This window comes from Nannobrachium achirus, assembly GCF_963921795.1.
Source record: "Nannobrachium achirus genome assembly, chromosome: 22".
In the NCBI taxonomy this organism is placed as follows: Eukaryota; Metazoa; Chordata; class Actinopteri; order Myctophiformes; family Myctophidae; genus Nannobrachium; species Nannobrachium achirus.
The window spans coordinates 42,069,373-42,088,830 of NC_137829.1; the positions used below are offsets into that span (position 1 = coordinate 42,069,373).

The following is a 19,458-nucleotide window of genomic DNA, read 5'->3' on the forward strand; positions in this document are numbered from 1 at the left end:
TGGTTAGATATTTTATCAATAGTAGTTGAGAGTAGACTTTTTGGAATTTTTGACAGCTGCTGAAAGTTTGTGTCTCAGTCACTTACAAAAAAAAAAAAAAATACCCCCAAAAATCTTTTGGGGGTATTTCTTTCCTTTATAGTACAGTGCATAGTAAGTGAATGAGACAAACTTTCAGCAGCTGTCAAAAATTCCCCTACGGATTTTGCAAATGGAATCATGGATTTTCTGATTTGTTATACTCTGAAGCCCCAAAAATATATTGTTTTCATAATCCCCCGAAAAGTTGAAAGAAATTACACAAGCGACTTGACTATCTGTCTTATTGTCATAGAAACATTCATTCACTATTATATTGGTGCTTCTCTTGAGGCTAATTTCTATGAACTCGTGTGTGCAGCAAGACTGCTAAACCCAAACCCAGCAGAAATTCCAACAACGCAAAAATGTACTGTAGGCTAATAATAGAATATTAGGGGTTATTTTATGCTGGCTATCTCATAGCCAGGATACGAGTTTATCCTGGTTGTAAATGGGATATGGCATTTGCATGGATTAAAGGGCATACTTGAGTGTCCCAAATACGAGACTCAATAAGGGGATGTTTGGTGCGCAAACAGTCATTGTGTGCAATGACAGTCGAGTGCTGTGGAAAATACCCATCAACATTTGATCACAAGAAAACCCTGTAACCCACAAGATTAAACCAGTAAAATGTAGCCTATTATGACACTGAAGATCACTTCAAGTTTTTTTAAAGCAGCCTTACTTATCCTTATCCTACAAGGTTTCCACCCGACAGCAACGCTATTCAGAGCTTAAACTGTCAGATAAAATAATACCACCAAATAACAATTTGGTGATATAGCAGATGCTTTTATCCACAGCGACTTACAGGTGCAACGTCAGATGTGATACTAGGGTACATAGTCACATATGTAGTGTGCAAAGAAAACAATGTAATGCTTTAAAGCATTCTATTCTTCAACGTTTTCAGGCCAAGGACCCCTTAGTTGAGAGAGAGAGAGAGAGAGAGGAAGCAGGGACCCCCACAACCTGTTCTTAGATTCCATATAGTTTCATCGTTTGACAGCACAATCATCAGTGTATTTTGTACTCATGCCAATGTCTGTTTTCAGATATTTAACCACTTGAACCACCATCGATACTTAAAAAATGTGACCTTTCACTCTTGAGTCTTTACCTAGTCTTCTTTTTCCCCTCTACACCAAACCTCTTGGCCGAAAGTAGCCAATATACAAGCTTACAACGCCTTGCGCTGCGTGAGGCGTTGTGAGCTTGTAGATCTGCTATTTTTGGGCTAAAGATCTCAGAATATGGATGCTAGGGTTCTAGTGGTTAATATAAAAAAAATAAGAAAAATAGGTTATCACACAAAGATGTGGAGGACCCCCTGTAGTAACTGAGGACCGGACCCCCTGTTGAAGACCCTTGCTTTAGAGAAAGAAGCATAGAAAGCAGGAATGTGTCATCCGCAGGGACGCACACTTGCATCATGAGCCTTTGAGGATGTGCATGTTCACATCATAATTACATGTGCACATTATGCATGAACATATCAGTATCATCATGAAAGTGATTTGCTAGCTTAGAGATACAAGTAGCTGCTGCGGATGGATATAATAAATGAACTCACATTAAAAACAGTTATGTGTTAATAATGCAAAATAAAAATGATTAGAAACATTTCTCTTATGCATCAACAAACACGAGATGTTAGTTTGATTTGACCCTTCCCTCACTGTTCTGTCTCTCTCTCTCTCAATTCATTTTAATGATGATTTAATGGCATTCTCGAATTGTTTTCTCACGTTTACATTGCCAAAACAAATGTGGAACAAAACAAACACATTGTCAGGGTTTTCCGAAGCTCAGACTCCAACTGGAAGTGTGAAGTCTTTATTCTCCTGTCCTCTCATCACACAAGGTGGCAAAACTGACAGCAAACACAGGTAAAAGTAAGAGGGGATCCGCTGAACACTCACAGAAACAGACAGGCAAACACAGACACAGGAAACTAACAAGGCACAGGTGAGACTCGACGCAGGGATTGGCCCGGGCAAACAGGACACCGGTGACTCAAATTAACGATCACAGTGATAGGTGAGACAAGACAGTGTCATATAAATAGAGAGAGTTGTGAAACTTACGTTGACTCCCATTGTAAGCGTGGAAAGAATACTGGAGTCTGGTGATATTCCTGCTGCTCTTCAGCCTTGTCCAGCTCCATTGTAACCGAGGCGTTTTCACTCGCTGTAAGCAGACTAAATCACGTCAAGTCAATTTTAAAGTCAATAAAGTGAATCATTTAAAATTCAATAAAGTCAAATTTCTTACATTAAACTTTGACTAGAGCCGATTACATGAAATAATAATGTTGCCTACCTTAGACAGGCCTGTGAATGCGTTAAAAGGGCGAAAAAGACGTGATTTAGTCTACTTACCAGCGAGTGAAATACAACTTCCGGTCTGCGGCGAGATCAAAGCGTGGCGCTACTCTCCTCCCCTGTACTGCTCTGAGACAAGACAGAAAACAAAGACTCTAGGACGAACGTTACTTCAAAATAAAAGGAACGCGGCGGCGGTAAAGTAAAACTTCAAGTGAACCACGAGAAGCGGGAAACAATATCACAACAAAACGGAACAGAACGCGGATACAAATCCTGTTAGAAATGTGTAAACAGAGCTGTGTTACATTGCAACTCACAAAACCCCTTGCTCTCTCTCTCTGTCTCTGTGTCTCTCTCTCTCTCTCTCTCTCTCTCTCTCTCTGTGTGTGTTGTGTGCAGACCGTGCGTCATGGCTTCCCCTACCAGCCCACGTGTCTGGCCTTCGACCCCGTGCAGAAGATCCTGGCCATCGGATCCCGGTCAGGCGGCATACGGATGTATCCTTTCCTCCGCCGTTCCTTCCACCTCACTGTCTCCATCCCACCTCCCTCCCCTGCCCCCCTGCCCTGTCTTGTCCTATAGCCTCATGTCCTCTCCATCCCTGAAGACTGCGTTTCCCAGGGATCACCTGGACGCGGCGACAAAGAGAAGGAAGAAGGTGCAAGGTAGGAGATAACACTGTCATCAATAGCTGTTGTCTGTCAGTCTGTCTAGCCTTTGTGTGTAATGAGGCTAATGGCTGTGGAGCTACAGTAACAGAGGCTTATCTTTGACGAATGCTCCGGTGTCTTGGCATTGACATGCCACAAACATGCCACACACACACACACACACACACACACACACACACACACACACACACACACACACACACACACACACACACACACACACACACACACACACACACACACATACGTGCACGCTGTTTCACACTCTTTCCCGCTCTCGTCTTGAGCAGCCAGTGTGCATTTCTTTATTCAATCCCCCTTTCCCTCACTCCTTCAATCTCTGTTTTACTTTAATCTGTTTCTCTCTCTCTCTCTCTCCTCCCCCCTCCAACTGGGATTTAAATAGATGCCTGTCATCCTCTGCCAGTGTCTGTCTTTGTTTGTGTCCCTCTCCTGGTTCCTGACCTCCATATCTCATGCATGTGTTGGCTCTCAGCGCGGCTCGCTGTGGCCTCTTCTCTCGCACAACGCGCAGGTCGCAACTCCCGCTCTCTCTTTCGCTGCGTCTCGTTCTTCGCTGCCGACGTTTATACGCCGCCTCGTGTAGCTCATTGCAGGCGCCGCGCAGTGAAATCTGCAGCATTTTACCATATTATAGGGTTTATAGGGCTTTGGCAGTGCACTATCCACTATATCTTTCCCCCCTGCATTAGTATTGCATAGGTACTGTGCTGGCTGTTATAGCCGCCTTGTATTCTTTCTGCATTAGTATGTACGGTCATAACTTCGTACATACTACGGCCCCTGAATTGGAGGGTGAAGTTGGTAGGATTCCAAAGCCCATAGATAGTAATGTTATGCAGACATGCTGAATATATTAAGGTGCAATAATACAATAATACTACTTACGCAGATGTAAGTGCTTGTGCTATTTAGATGCTGGAGTGCAGGGGTTCCCAACCCCCTTACAGCTTGAATCCTTGTTTACAAACAGAAAGTTACCTAGCATACCATTGCTCGGTTGCTTTCCGCCGCGGCTTGTCGCCTAGCAACGTGAGAGCATTTGAATGAGCCTGTCTATATGCAGACTCATTTTGGAGATGTCACACATTGTGGACTACTGTGCTGTTGAGTGAAAGGAGTCGTGTGGGACGTGACTTTGCAAACCCAAGAGGTCAGTGGCGTCAGTTCAGCAAAAGCTAGGGTATGGCAAAGATGGGAGTCGTCATGGATGAGAGGCATTACATTTTGTATAACACGGTTATATTGTGAAAATAGCAGATCTACATGCTCACAACGCCTCGCGCTGCGAGGCGTTGTGAGCATGATGTAGATCGGCTATTTTCACAATTTCTGAAAGCGCAGCTAAACTTGGCATGTTAGTAAATGTGCCACAATTAACAATACTGCATTGCACCTGTGCAGCTGACCTGCGGAACCTGGGAATATACCATTCTGTCAAGATGGGGAGAATACAAGTGTGGAGAATTATAATACCTTGTTTAAGTAACTATTTTGTAAAATTTTGCATTTGTAGTTATTTTACTGTAATTTTACAACATAATAACCAGCACAGATAGACAAAGAGACATTCATGGGTTTATATTTAAAAGTAACTTTTATTTTCCCCCCTGGACCCAGGGTATGGCAGCTGCATACCCCTTGCCATACCCAATTGACGCCCCTGCAAGAGGTCCACATGGCCCCGCCCCCACCTGAGCCATCTCGCAGCTGTCCACCAATAAGGATGGGTTTTCAAGATAACCTCTTAACTCATATTCTAACTTTTGGTGTATGTTTTTTAGGTTTTGTGTTTTTGTAAATTAACGCCCTACTTGCTACAGCAGCGTCACACAAGTGCATCAAAAGTAGCAGATCCACAAGCTCGAAACGTGGCTCAAAGCGACATGTTAAGCGCTTGTAGATCTGCAGCCCGGGAAATTAGTAAAACACTCAATTTCTTTTTGAAAGGGCTAAAAAAGTCCCCACGAAACTATGGTTTAGTGATGATTCATCACTTTTCACAGTAGTGTGGGGGTCTTTTTAAGCCCATGAATGTTTTTTTTGTGCAAAACAAATGCTTGCATTGGATTCAGGAGCATGAAAAAACCCTAGTTTGACCCCTCACATGCTACTTAAGCAGATTTATGTTTTTGTATTATTTTACTGTATAGAAAGTCAATGGGACCCCAACCCTTTCAAAAAGAAATTGAGTGGCTAACATGCTTTTTGGGAAAAATAGGTCCAGAGGAAACTTTGTGCAAAATTTGGTGCTTGTATCACCAACCGAACGATTCTTCCAAAAAATATACTTAATTTCCCGCACTATTTTGCTGCATTTGAATATGAATCCTGAAAAGTACCAGTTTCCACCCGACAGAGACGATAAGTCCTCCACAGGGTGTCGTGAGGCAAACAGCGGCAGCAGAAATTGTTAATGTTTTTGTTGCTGACGGGCAGAGACCTCAATATTATACAATATTTCTACTTTTTATGTTTGTTTTATTTTCACTTTTTTCATAAGTGAATGGCTTAATCCGTTGTACAAGTGTTTCGGATAAAAGACCCTAAAAAATATCAAAAATAGCCCCATGCATTCATTCATTCATTCATTCATTCATTCATTCATTCCAACCTTTGTCGACCCTCATTTTCAATGTTTACAAAGGCATGGCACAAACAGTGCCATCATGCCTTTGCCACAGGATAAAAACAAGGTTGTGTACTGTAAAAAGCAAGCATAGAACAGAAAAACAAAATAATAATAATTAAAAATAGGGTTAATGAGCAGCATTCTACAATGTCCCCTGTGAAATCAAGGAATCGATTGTACCAATTTTACATTTCCTGAAACGTTTTGGCCGATTTTGGACATACAGGCTTTCCACCCCACTGTGATGGGTTTATCTGGACTCTCCCATCTGTGTGTGTGTGTGTGTGTGTGTGTGTGTGTGTGTGTGTGTGTGTGTGTGTGTGTGTGTGTGTGCGTGTGCGTGTGCGTGCGCGTGCGCGTGTATTGTGTTGTGTCGGCAGCGGCTCACCGGCTCTAAGGCACAAACATAAACTTTCACAATCCTTCATTGATCTCCAGGAGCTCCAAAGTTAAACATTCAGATGGAGTTATTGATCTGCTCTATGGGGGCTGTGGGAGGCTGCCATTGCAGTTTGTGCAGCACGCACTCACACGCACATAATATAGCCTACTTGTTATACTAGCTATTCTTGGTAGTTTTTTTTTCCTTCTTCAATTTACCCCATTTAGAACGGGTACAGATTATTGTGTATCATTATTTTATGCTTTAACTGTTGAAAAATAGCAGATACACAAGCTCACAGCGCGGCACCGAGTGCCGCGCTGCGAGCTTGTAGATCTGCTATTTTGGAAAATTAAAAATTGAATTTTGACCCGATTCTAAGCGTCTTTTGAATCCTTCTAAGGTTTTTTGAAAAACCTATGTTTCTATGTCAGCAATCTGGCCAGCCATCGTCAAAGAAAAGGTCCTTTTCACTTAAATGGAGCTCAGTTGGTCTGTTCTTGAGAGACTACTATGTCAGTGGTTCTCAAACCTTTTCATGTGAAGGACCCCCAAAATGATATTTATTTGGCCACGGAGCCCCATCTCAAAATATTTAGTTCCAGGGACCACCCAGAAGCAAAATTTGAGTTACAAACGTTCGCTTTGAAAATACATATATTCAAGATTTGCACACATTTTTACGACTTTTTCAAAAATGGCAGATCTACAAGCTCGCAGCACGGCACTCGGTGCCACACTGTGAGCTTGTATATCTGCTATTTTTCACTGGTTAAAGCATTCAATAATTCTAGGCCTAAATGGGTTACAAAAATAACACATTTTTGACACCTTTCTTTGACATAATCTCCCATTAGTATATTTTTTCATCAACCATTCTACTACGTAAATGTGTATTTGGCAACTTCTCTAAACATTATACAATTTTAGTCGAGAGTATCTGACTGACGCTCCTGACTAGGAATGGAGCTTGTTACTTTTTATTGATAATGAGCACCTTATTGATCCTGCTTATTGAGCCGGGCTTTTATCGAGCCCTTGTTTTGAGCGCCATCCCTATACTCCTGGCTGCCCAAAATGACGCAGGCACCAGGAAATGTACTGGAAATGTATTTATTCATCTTTTTTTTTTTTTTTTTTTTACGGTTAATAAACACACTTTCTGATGACTTGCTAGGACCCTGCAGCATTTAAATTTGGTTGCCATTCCTTCTCTATCGACAAACGCTGTAGTGACACAGTACCAGCAGACCTACACAAAGCCCACCGTTGTGAGCTTGTACAGCAGATCATCTATTTCCAGGTTGCGTGAAACTGCCGTGAAGCTAAGAATAAAAACTTGAATCATAACCTCTAAATGTATGATCCTAACCCCACCATGAATCATTTTCTAATTGTAACCCTAACTCTCCAAATCTTTTAAACCATAAAACAACCATTTATCTCCCAAAGACCAGGAAAATGCTCCTCACAGTGTCTATTTCTCAAATTCTACTTTGCCCTGTTTATATCCACACTAATAGAGAAACGAAGCCATGTCGTCATTTGTGCGTAATGACGCCCTCTAGGGGGTTCATGCTGGTATTGTTTTGTATTCAAATCGCCATTGGGAAATTTGCGATTGCCGCATATAAGGACTGTGTTAAAAAAATAAACACACCATGTGCGCGTTTCTGTCAGCGGGGGGGTTCTGCATAGTTTATGATATTCATTCATATCTGATATAGCCTGTTGTCAGAGAAAATGTAATCAACGCTGTCCTAAATGTTGGAAACTACAGAGAGACACTCGTGTCTGGGACAGACTGTCGCTGAGAGCATGTCCGCGCACATGGTGTGTTTATATTTTTAACACAGTTCTTATATGCGGTGATCGCAAATTCCTCAATGGCGATTTGAATACAAAACAATACCAGCATGAACCCCGTAGAGGGCGACATTTCACGCCATTTCACGGAAGTGACATCACACTTCGCTGCTGAATACCCTCCATATTGTAGATAATCCCCCCACTTCGCCTTGCCTCTCAACGTGCATTCAGAGCTTGTTGAACAACTATTTTCACTATTTGTTAGGGGGACGAAAAGAGAAAATGCCTGCACGATAATCGTATCGTGGAGATTTAATTTAACGTGATATCGTCCTCCGTCATGCACTGGGATCAATTCACCTTTTATTTGCTGAGCTGCATAGCCGGCACCACTTAAACCCTCTATAATTGGTAAAAGGTACTTATAATATATGTGCTTGATACAGTCTTTTTTTCACTCTATCAAATGTCTTTGCCAAAAAATAGCCGATCTACAAGCCCACAACGCGTCGCAATGCGTATTTTTTAGCAAATGTTCCACCGGATTTCGATAAAAATCTCGATTTCTTTTGTCACAATAATCGTGATATGACATTTTGATATCGTCCCATCCCTAAACGAACACACACTTCCCCCACTGTTCCATTGTTTTACACCTGTAAAGCTGTCATGTGACAAATGTACGGCTGGTTCTGATTGCGTTTGTATCTAGTTATAACGTCTACGTTATAATGTGTCCATTCATGTTCCACTCACTCTTTGTGGGGAAAAAAGGGCAGCACAGCTCAGAACAGAACTGCTGGCCTTAAGTCAGGTCAATATCACTGAGTAGATAGTGGTGTGTGTGTGTGTGTGTGTGTGTGTGTGTGTGTGTGTGTGTGTGTGTGTGTGTGTGTGTGTGTGTGTGTGTGTGTGTGTGTGTGTGTGTGTGTGTGTGTGTGTGTGTGTGTGTGTGTGTGTGTGTGTGTGTGTGTGTGCAGGTTAAGTATAGAGAGCGAGGCATTAGATGCAGACTTGGGGCTGAGGCATGGTGGGGAATTCATTACAGGGAGAGACTGGGGGGGGGGGGGGGGTGCACTAATCCTGTCACTAATGCACCTTCCTGGGGTCTTGGCAGGAGAACGATGGGTGGGGGGTGGGGGGGAGGGAGGGATAGAAGGGAAGAGGGAGAGACAAAGAAGGAAGGTAAGCTCAGGACAATATCCCGAAGAGGACTCCTGTTTTTGTAGCTGTCGGGTGGAAAACTTGTCCAAAACGGTTATTTATATACACATACACATACTGTACACGCACGCACATACACACACACACATACCGGTATATACATGTGTGTATATGTACATACACATACTGTACACACATTTATAAACCCCATATACGCACTAAGCCTATCACTTTAATGAAAAATGAATATAAATAACTACAATTGCAGATATGCTGTACAAGCTCTGAGCTTGTAGATCTGCTATTTTAGCTACTTTAGTGTAACACTGTAGTACGACGAAGTAGGTATTCTTTTACAGATAGTATTCAACCAGTAAGACTCCCTAACCGGGAGATAAGCGAGAGCCAGTGGAGGTTTTTATAGTAATTGCGACCTGATGGTCGCAATCAATGCCATTGCTGTTTGGCTCTGTTCTGGTGTGTATCTTTCAATGCAACATTGGTTGAACTCCTACTGTATATAAAGGTTACTTCAAATCTGTTATATGATGGGATCCGAGGCGCTGTTATGTGCTTGATCCTGGGACTTTATACAATACATATCATTTTGTGTCTTCCACAGCAGAAACAGCCACCAAAGATTCACTTGCAGGGGCGTCACAAGGGGGGGAAAAGTGGGACTGGGTTACTAGGGCCCAAGGTGGAGGGGCCTGTCTTTAGCTATTGAAAAATAGCAGATAGTAGAGCTGCTATTTTTGAAAAGTTGTGAAAATGTGTGCAAATCTTTGAATATATGTATTTTTTAAGCGAACGTTTGTAACTAAAATTTTGCTTCTGCAGGGGGGTCCCTGGAACTAAATATTTTGAGATGGGGGTCCATGGCCAAATACATATCATTTTGGGGGTCCTTCACATTAAAACGTTTGAGCACCACTGACATAGAAACATAGGTTTTAAAAAAAAAAACTTAGAAGGATTTGAAATATTCAGACTCCGCACACATTTTCACAATAAAAAAAAATAGCAGATCTACAAGCTTGCAGCGCGGCACTCGGTGCCGTGCTGTGATTTTGTATACATGCTATTTTCCAATATTTAAAGCACACAATGTGAGTGAACCCTTGTACCCAGGGCGCAGAATTTGGTGCAACACCCCTGTTCACATGTTAGTATCGTAATCTTAGTATATTGTTTCACTGATGCAGCAGTAGGTTAAATGTTTACTTGGCATCATTCAATTAGCAGGTTATTATATTGATGGTATATTGCAGGGGTTCTCAAACTTTTATAGGCTATACACCACAACCCTATTCAGAAAAGTGACCACAGGGATAACTGGCATTTGGTTCATGTAACAGTATACTATATCGTTTAGACTGGTGCTATGTTCTTGGTTTACCTGGGATCCTAGTTTCCTGAGTCGCTATCTCTCTGCCTTCTGCGTATGTGATTATTATTAAAGGGATATTCCACTTTCAAAGAAACTCTGCCTTGCATGGGTCTGCCTCCCCAGGCTCAGGGCCTCTCCACATACACACCCATTGTAACTTCAAACTCCATTTTAACCATGATAGATTCATTAAAAACACCCATTAGTTTTTTCTGGTGACTCATACTACCCTCCTAATACATAAGCAGGCCGTGTTTTTTCGATAAAACCTTTCATTTATTTTTAATAATTTAGTTTTGTATTTAATTTTTCTCATTTTCCCAAAGAATTATTAAAAATAAATGAAAAAGGTTATTGAGAAAACACAGCCTGCTCACGTATTAGGAGGGTAGTATGAGTCACCAGAAAAAATAATGGGTGTTTTTAATGATCTATCATGGTTAAAATGGAGTTTGAAGTTACAATGGGTGTGTATGTGGAGAGGCCCTGAGCCTGGGGGGCAGATAACATTTACATCAAATATCTAAATATTGAATGAAGTAAATTAAAAACTGTTCAGGGTGTTCATAAAAGCCTGATTAGATGATAAAGTGACCAAAAGTTTTTTGAAAGTGGAATATCCCTTTAAGTCACTCTTGATAAGAGCGTCTGGATGCCTAAATTGTTTACACGTCACATTAGAATAGAATAGAACAGAAGCCAGGGTCTCCTAGCTGTACTTAAGTCTGAAGTATGGTGCAACGCACATGTCCTGGACCTGGTGAGAGCAGGAGTGGACCTGGTGAGACGTAGGAGGGGCCCGGACAGGAGTAAATCCACAGAGCCTAGCTAGTCCTTCCAAGCGCCAGATTTCCTTTCCTAGTCTTGGCAGAGTAGTTCTGGAGTGGTGGAGTGACTGGTCCTGTCTTTCCCTAATGGGACTGATCGTGGGTAGCTACTGGGACGTAAGTCGGGACTTGATGAACCCCGGCTGGGTCACCCAGGTGAGGGGTATGATGTTGCGAGACCCAAAACCCAGATGAGCTTGGGCTACATCACTGAGGGTACGTCCCAGGTGCATCCATGAGATGTTTTTTCGTTATGTTGCAAAGTCATTGAATTACATTTCAAAGCAGGCACAGCGGGACACGATATATTCGCACCACTGAATGAGAGGGATACTTTTATCTCAATAAACCTCTGTAAATTCATCTCTCTCTCTCTCTCTGACTTAACCACTTGAGCCTCAGAATCTCTCTTCTGGGGGAAACATTCACTGAAAATGGACGCGGTTATAAGCCCCACAAGGAGTTAACGGGCCGCAACTCTATGCGTCGTGGGCTTGTAGATCAACAAAGAGATTTGTCGTAGAGAGTGAAAATAAGCTGCACCCCCGAGCATGGCTGCAACTCGGGTCCGTTTTCATCCTATTGGAACAAGAGGGTTTAAGAAGCGGCCACTGCTACCCCAAACCTCGCCGTGTATATGGTAGGAATGGGACGATATGAAAATGTCATATCACGATTATTGTGACAAAAGAAATCGCGTTTTACGATATTATCGCAATAATAAAAATCCATTATCCTGGGGCAGAACATTTGCCAAAAAATAGCAGATCTACAAGCTCACTACGTGTCGCGTTGCAACGGCTATTTTTTGGCAAATACATTTGATAGAGTGAAAAAAATAATGTGTCAAGTTTGTACCTTTTACCAATTATAGAGGGTTTAAGTGGTACCGGATATGCAGCTCGGCAAATAAAAGGTGAATTGATCCCAGTGCATGACGGACGATATCACGATAAATTAAATCTCCACAATATGATTGTCGTGAGTGTTTTTTTATCACGATAAACGATAATATCGCGTATCGTCCCATCCCTAGTAGACGGTACACGCATCGTACGTTGTCTGGGTTTGTATTCCTCCGTAACAGCATGCGCTCAGTGTGTGTGTGTGTGTGTGTGTGTGTGTGTGTGTGTGTGTGTGTGTGTGTGTGTGTGTGTGTGTGTGTGTGTGTGTGTGTGTGTGTGTGTGTGTGTGTGTGTGTGTGTGTGTGTGTGTGTGTGTGTGTGTGTGTGTGTGTGTGTGTGTGTGTGTGTGTGTGTGTGTGTGTGTGTGTGTGTGTGTGTGTGTGTTTGCGTGCGTGCGTGCGTGCGTGCGTGCGTTGTGGTTTGTGGAATACGAGTCTCAGTGAGGACAGACAGCCAGGCAGCGCAGGGCGGGCCTCCGCTCGCTCTGGTGAATGGTGCATAATGATGATGTCATGGTGGGTGGTGCAGCGGGCTGGCACGCAGGCTCTCTGCAGTGGGCGGGTGTCAGGGAGGCTTCTGTCTGTGCCAGGAGCTCCATTATACCTACAGCACAACGTCTAGCGGAGTTCTGCTTCTCTTCACAAAGCAGGAACACTATACAACAGGGGTCTTCAACAGGGGGTCCGGGATCCCCAGGGGGTCCTCAGAGTTACTACAGGGGGTCCTCCAAATCTTTGTGTGATAGAAACTTTTTTTTCTCTTTTTTTATGTTAAACACTAGCGTCCATTCAGCTTGTATATCGGCTATGTTTGGCAAAGAGCTTTGGTGTAGAGGGGAAAAAGAGCAAACTAAGTACAGAGTGCAAGGTCAAGTTTATTAAGTATTGACGGTTCAAGTGGTTAAATATCTGAAAACACAAATTAACGTGAATCCACAATACACTGACGATTGTGCTGTCAAACAATGAAACTATATGGAATCTATGAAAATGTGGGGGTCCCTGCTTTATCTCTCTCTCAACTAAGGGGTCCTTGGCCTGAAAACGTTGAAGACCTCTGCTATACAAGCATCAGGTGTGGAGGGCAGAGGGTGTTGTTTTTGACAGCACATTTTGATTTAGTTTTAGTCATAGTCTTTTGAATAAAAGGTCTTTTAGTTTTAGTCATAATTTAGTCACATGAAAAGTATTAGTTTTAGTCTAAATATAAGATTTTAGGCGACTAAATCTATAAGATGATTTAGTCGACTAAAATGTTATTTTGGCAGGCCTTGATGGCATCGTAATGACACTTGGTTGTGTGCTGAAGATAGCATATCTACAAGCTTGTGAGCTTGTAGATCGGCTATTTTCAGCACGCAACACCTGAGAGCAACCAAACATAAAATGACTCTCTTCTCCACTAGTCCCTCCCTAACGTTTTAATCTAGTTTTCATTTTGTTGACGAAATTGACAATATATTTAGTCTTAGTTTTGGTCACCACAGCTTAGTTTTTATTTAGTTTTTATTTAGTTTTCGTCAGTGAAAAAAAAACACAGTCGACAAACATTTTTTGTCGTAGTTTTAGTCGATGAAATCAACACTGTTACACTACTGTCACTGTTGGGGCAGAGACATCTTATCTCTGTTTTTTACCTTTTTGTGAATGAATGCCATATACCACACTGCAGAGTCAATAGCAAAATAGAGAAATAAGAAAAAATAGCAGATCTCCAAGATCGAAAGCGCGGCGCAAATCCAATGCGCATTGAGCTTGTAGATCTGCTATTTTTTGCAAATTTTGAATTTGTATCCTGAAAACTGTCAGGTTTGGACACCTACAGCCCTACAGAGACCATGTGCAGAGTGTGCAGGTGGACAGTCAATGACAAAGTGTGTTTACTTGAGTACCGCTACTACCGTACTTAAGTAGGATACATTTTTGGAGTGTCTGTACTTTACTTCAGTATTTGTGTTTTTGGATACTTACTTAGGCTTTCACTCCAACTATAATTACAACAACGAATGTCGCTGCTCCTACACTTGGAAAGGAGTGAGCTTATGGTTGGGGCATCTAGTACGGATGCCCCCCGAGCGCCTCCCTAGGAAGGTCCTCGCTGCGGGACCTTCCTAGGTGCGGGGGTCTCCTGCGGGGGTCTCCTCCCCGCAGGGAGGAGACCCCGTGGCAGACCAAAGACCAGGTGGAAGGATTACATCGCCAAACTGGCTTGGGAACGCCTCGGTATACTCCCTCAGGGAGTGGAGGAAGTTGCTCGGGATAAGGAAATCTGGATTTCTCAGTTGGAACTGTTACCCCTGCGACCCGATTCCGGATAAGCGGTTGAAGATGGATGGATGGATGGATGTTGTGCTTTTGCTGTATTTCAAATATAGCGAAAGTATAGGCGATCTGCAAGCTGTTTGTACTTTGTACTGTTGAATACTTGAATAGCAAGTACTCCAGTACTTTAACTCAAGCACAATTTTAGCAACTTTCACTTGTAGTTGAATATTTGACCAGGAGTCTACCACTGTGTGTGTCTTTGTTTCATACACCTTTGCTTGTCTGGGAGTGGTATGAATATGTGACATTGTGTGTTAGCGCGCGTGCGTGCGTGCGTGCGTGCGTGCGTGCGTGCGTGTGTGTGTGTGTGTGTGTGTGTGTGTGTGTGTGTGTGCGTGCGTGCGTGTGTGTGTGTGTGCATGTGTGTTTGCTTTGTGCCATGTGACCTTGTGCAGTGAAAATGAATCCCTTCTCAATAAGAGGCAAGGTAATAGAATCACACCGAGTGTGATACAGTCACTTCTCATCACACACACACACACACACACACACACACACACACACACGCGCACACGCACACGCGCACACACACACACACACACACACACACACACACACACACACACACACACACGCTCAGCCAAAATGAGACAGAGAGAGAGAGAGAGAGAATGATTGATAGAAAATGAATGATAAAGGGAGAGAGAAAGCGAGATGGGAAAGATATGCATGAGAGAAAGAGACAGACAGATATGGAGGCATGGAGAAAGTGAGAGCTTTCCTTCTGTGCAGTCTCTATGAGATGAATGTCACACCTTCGAAAGGTCAAAATTAATTGTTTGAAAGCTTGAAATCAACACACGTGTGACATGATTACATTCTGTTGCGCCACGATTATTCATGGATGGCATACCTTACTGTAGCTCAGCCATTCTCAAATCTCAACCTGTGGGACACGGCCCACTGGTGGACCTTGAGAATTTTATATTGATAATATGACATTAATATAAATATAATATATGTATAATGAAACCACCTTTTTAACTTGCACAATTCTGAAGTGACCAGGTCCAATAGCTCCTGTAGATTTGTTCCAGAACAAAACAAATGTATGTGTCATCTGCAAATACTAACCATTTAGAATATTATCTATCTTCCCGTTTTATTACTTAATAATATTTCATGATTAATAGTATCAAATGCTTTTTGAGATCTCTAAATACGCCAGCTACATATTTATATTCATCTATAGAGTCAGTGATTTCCTCAATCGATTTCATCAATGCCGTCGCTGGCGATCTATTTGCTCCAAATCCATATTGGCTATCGCTGAGTAAACATATCCTATATAATATCAATATACTGCATGGGCCAGCCATAACGATAATACACTCACTCAACAACGGTAACTCAGACACACCCTCCCCATCGTCTTTCAAAAGCAGCGGTATACGTCCAATTAACTGTTATGCTGAATTATAAAACTATTAGACTAACGTTTTTATCCTCCGGCGTTTACTCTGTTGAATTATTTCCTTCGCCATAAATATCCAATGGATTGTAATCTATCTCGCAAAGTGCACTGGTGAGGATGAGGCCGTTCGTTAAATTCAATTAATCCATTGATTAATTGTATACTTTGTAAGTAGACGTTATAGTGCTGCTTAAGGGCCCGCCGTAATATGTTGTTGCTGTCAGGTTGTGTGTCTAAAATTGATCCTCCGCGGTTAATTTGACACGTTGTGAGCTTGTAGTTCTGCTATTTCCACTGCTTTCGTGTGTCACTCTGGTATGGTGAGGTAGGGCTTTGTTTGTTTGTTTGTTACCTTTATTTAAACTCGGAAATACAATTGAGAGCAAGCACTCATTTACAACCCAACCGAGATACAACAATGAACAACAACATATATACATATATACATTTACAGACATCATTTACGAATATAACATTTGGCAGTTCAGGCCTTTGGCAGTTCAGGCCAAAGGTGGTACTGCAGCTGAAAATGCTCTGAGAGACATTCTAAAATGAGAGGCTCTCTATTCAGGAGTGGTAATTTAGCCTCAAACCTTTTGAAAAACGTTTTTTGGGACATAAACAATATGACATAAATACTTTTTAAATGCATGGTGTATCACCTTTAAGAACCTTTTGATACCAAATTGAAAAGAGGAAAACATTCTGAAAAAAAGTCGATCTATTGCGAGGCGTTGTGAGCTTCGGCTATTTTCTATGGCTATTTTATTATTTTATCTGTGGAACTCTTGCCATGTGCAGATGTTACAGTTTACAGTTAAGCAGACGCTTTTAATCCAAAGGGACTTACAATAAGCAGATAATACATCACTATAATAAACAAGATAAGATGTCAAACATGAACAACAATATAACAAATGCATATGAATATAAATCTAAAAAACCAATGCAATCAGTAAAGAAAAAAGGATTCTAAAAAAACCTAAAAACAAATGCTAACTAGCTTCATGTATGGTCATTGAATGTTTCAGTAGTGCTATGGGTTTAGGTGGAGTCTGAAATGGTGAGTCTTCAGTCCACGGCGAAAGCTAGCGAGTGAGTCCGTTGCTCTAAGTGCGACAGGGAGTTTATTCCACAGCTTGGGGGCCAGGAGGGCAAACTGTCTCGGATGTTACCATGCACGGGTGATGAACTTGGGCTGACATAATGAAGCAACAGGTTGATCACAGTACAGTGTTGGCACCACTGTAAATCCACTGGCCATTACAACCGTCTCACATGGGGTTCAACAGGCGAATGAACCTGTCTCTGTGTGTGTGTGTGTGTGTGTGTGTGTGTGTGTGTGTGTGTGTGTGTGTGTGTGTGTGTGTGTGTGTGTGTGTGTGTGTGTGTGTGTGTGTGTGTGTGTGTGTGTGTGTGTGTGTGTGTGTGTGTGTGTGTGTGTGTGTGTGTGCGTGCGTTGCAGCATGGATCAATGTGTGTTTGTGGCAGGAATTCTCTACAAGGTCACCCATCTTCCCCTATCATTATGTCCCAACAATATAACAATGCTCTGTGACTGCCAATATTGCAAAGTGCTCATAAGGCTATGGGCCATTTGGCCATAACACTTGCGCATTCACATTAACACACACACACACACACACACACACACACACACACACACACACACACACACACACACACACACACACACACACACACACACACACACACACACACACACACACACACACACCCTCGACCTCTCTTTATCGGAATGGCAGGATAATAACTGTCATAGCAGCGCTGTTTGAATGAGTTTAAGGCTTAAAAGTCAAAGGTGGACGCTTTAATAGGGCACGCTTCTAATAGCGCGCTGCCTGCATGCACCGTATAGCTGCTAGCTACTGTAGTACCATGCACTCGAGTCCTAAGCGGCTTCTCTGAATTACGTCTTGGCTCAAATCCAGGATGCCATTTGAAACGTGTGTCACATGTTATCGCAAGAGACAGGATTGGGAGAGGATTGAGGGGCTGGTGCAGTCTAATACCAACACTAGAATGTAAGGGCCCTGGAATAAAACCACGATAGGAGGAGGAGGGAGAGAGGTTCCTTGGCTTGATGTTATTTGTCCATCATGTCTGAACGGGTATACTATATAGTGTATCATTATTTTATGCTTTAACTATTGAAAAATAGCAGATATACAAGCTCACAGCGCGGCACCGAGTGCCGCGCTGCGAGCTTGTAGATCTGCTATTTTTGAAAAATCGTGAAAATTAGAATTTTGATTCTATGTCTTTTGAATCCTTCTAAGATTTTTTTTAAAAACCTATGTTTCTATGTCAGCAATCTGGCTGGCCATCGTCAAAGAAAAGGTCCTTTTCACTTAACTGGAGCTCAGTTAGTCTGTTCTTGAAAGACTACTTTGTCGGTGGTTCTCAAACTTTTTCATGTCAAGGACCCCCAAAATGATATGTGTTTGGCCATGGACCCCCATCTCAAAATATCTAGTTCCAGGGACCACCCAGAAGCAAAATCTCAGTTACAAACGTTCACTTTAAAAATACATATATTCAAAGATTTGCACATATTTTCACAACTTTTCAAAAATAGCAGATCTACATGCTCGCAGCGCGGCACTCGGTGCCGCGCAGTGAGCTTGTATATCTGCAATTTTTTTTAGTTAAAGCATCCAATAATTTTAGGCCTAAATGGGTTAATTTAACTCTACAAATGGAACCAAATGGACCATTGGGGGTCCACACGCCTCAGTGTTACAAAGGTACAAATTAACACTGAGGACTTTTACTGCATACTGAAGGTAGAGGCATTCCCAGACACGCATGTGTTTAAAGGAGTAGTTCACCACCAATATTTCTCGTTTTCTATTGATTACTCACGCCATGGAGACTTGAGTTCAATAATATTTTTTTGTATTTGTTGCATTTATACGATAAAAAAAAAAAAATGATAGGAAATTTACCCTGATGGTTTCCCCACCCAGTGCCATGCATTTGGGTCCCGGAATCAATGGGGGTAATTTTACTATAATCACATTTTTGTCTTAGGAATGCAACAAATACAAAAAGATATTATTGAACTCAAGTCTCCATGGCATGAGTAATCAACAGAAAAAAAGTTGGGGGTGAACTACTCCTTTAATAAAAACGAGTTCTAATGACTACATTGACTAGATGCTTGATGTCCCCTTGTTTAATGGCCAAACATTTAACAACAACACCACCCCCTCCTCCTTCCTTTGGACGAAATATGAATGTTACAATCTGAAAGTTTCTGCCAAAATGTAATAGACCATACATAGACTTGGGGCATTAGTCAATCATTACAGTTAGACATAGCCCGGTGCCTTCTGGAGTATGAATTGGATGTCTTTAATACCGCAAGTTTCTTACAGGAAACACGTCGCAAAGCCTTGTTCTGGAGAAATTATTATTACTGGAAAAAATCACGTTGACCTCTGGAACCTTTTGGCGACTGAACTTTCCTCGCTGGACCAATAAA

At 42.1% G+C, this 19,458-nt stretch overlaps 1 protein-coding gene across 1 annotated transcript in view; it reads left to right on the forward strand.

The window, feature by feature from the left end:
- Nucleotides 1-19,458, forward strand: part of stxbp5l (syntaxin binding protein 5L) — a gene marked incomplete at its 5' end in the record, with an annotated part of 431,930 nt that overhangs the window by 58,879 nt on the left and 353,593 nt on the right. Inside the window, one exon of the mRNA XM_080753048.1 lies at nucleotides 2,811-2,908. Within this exon, the coding sequence (XP_080609174.1) occupies nucleotides 2,811-2,908 (98 nt within the window). The remainder of the gene's footprint in view (nucleotides 1-2,810; nucleotides 2,909-19,458) is intronic.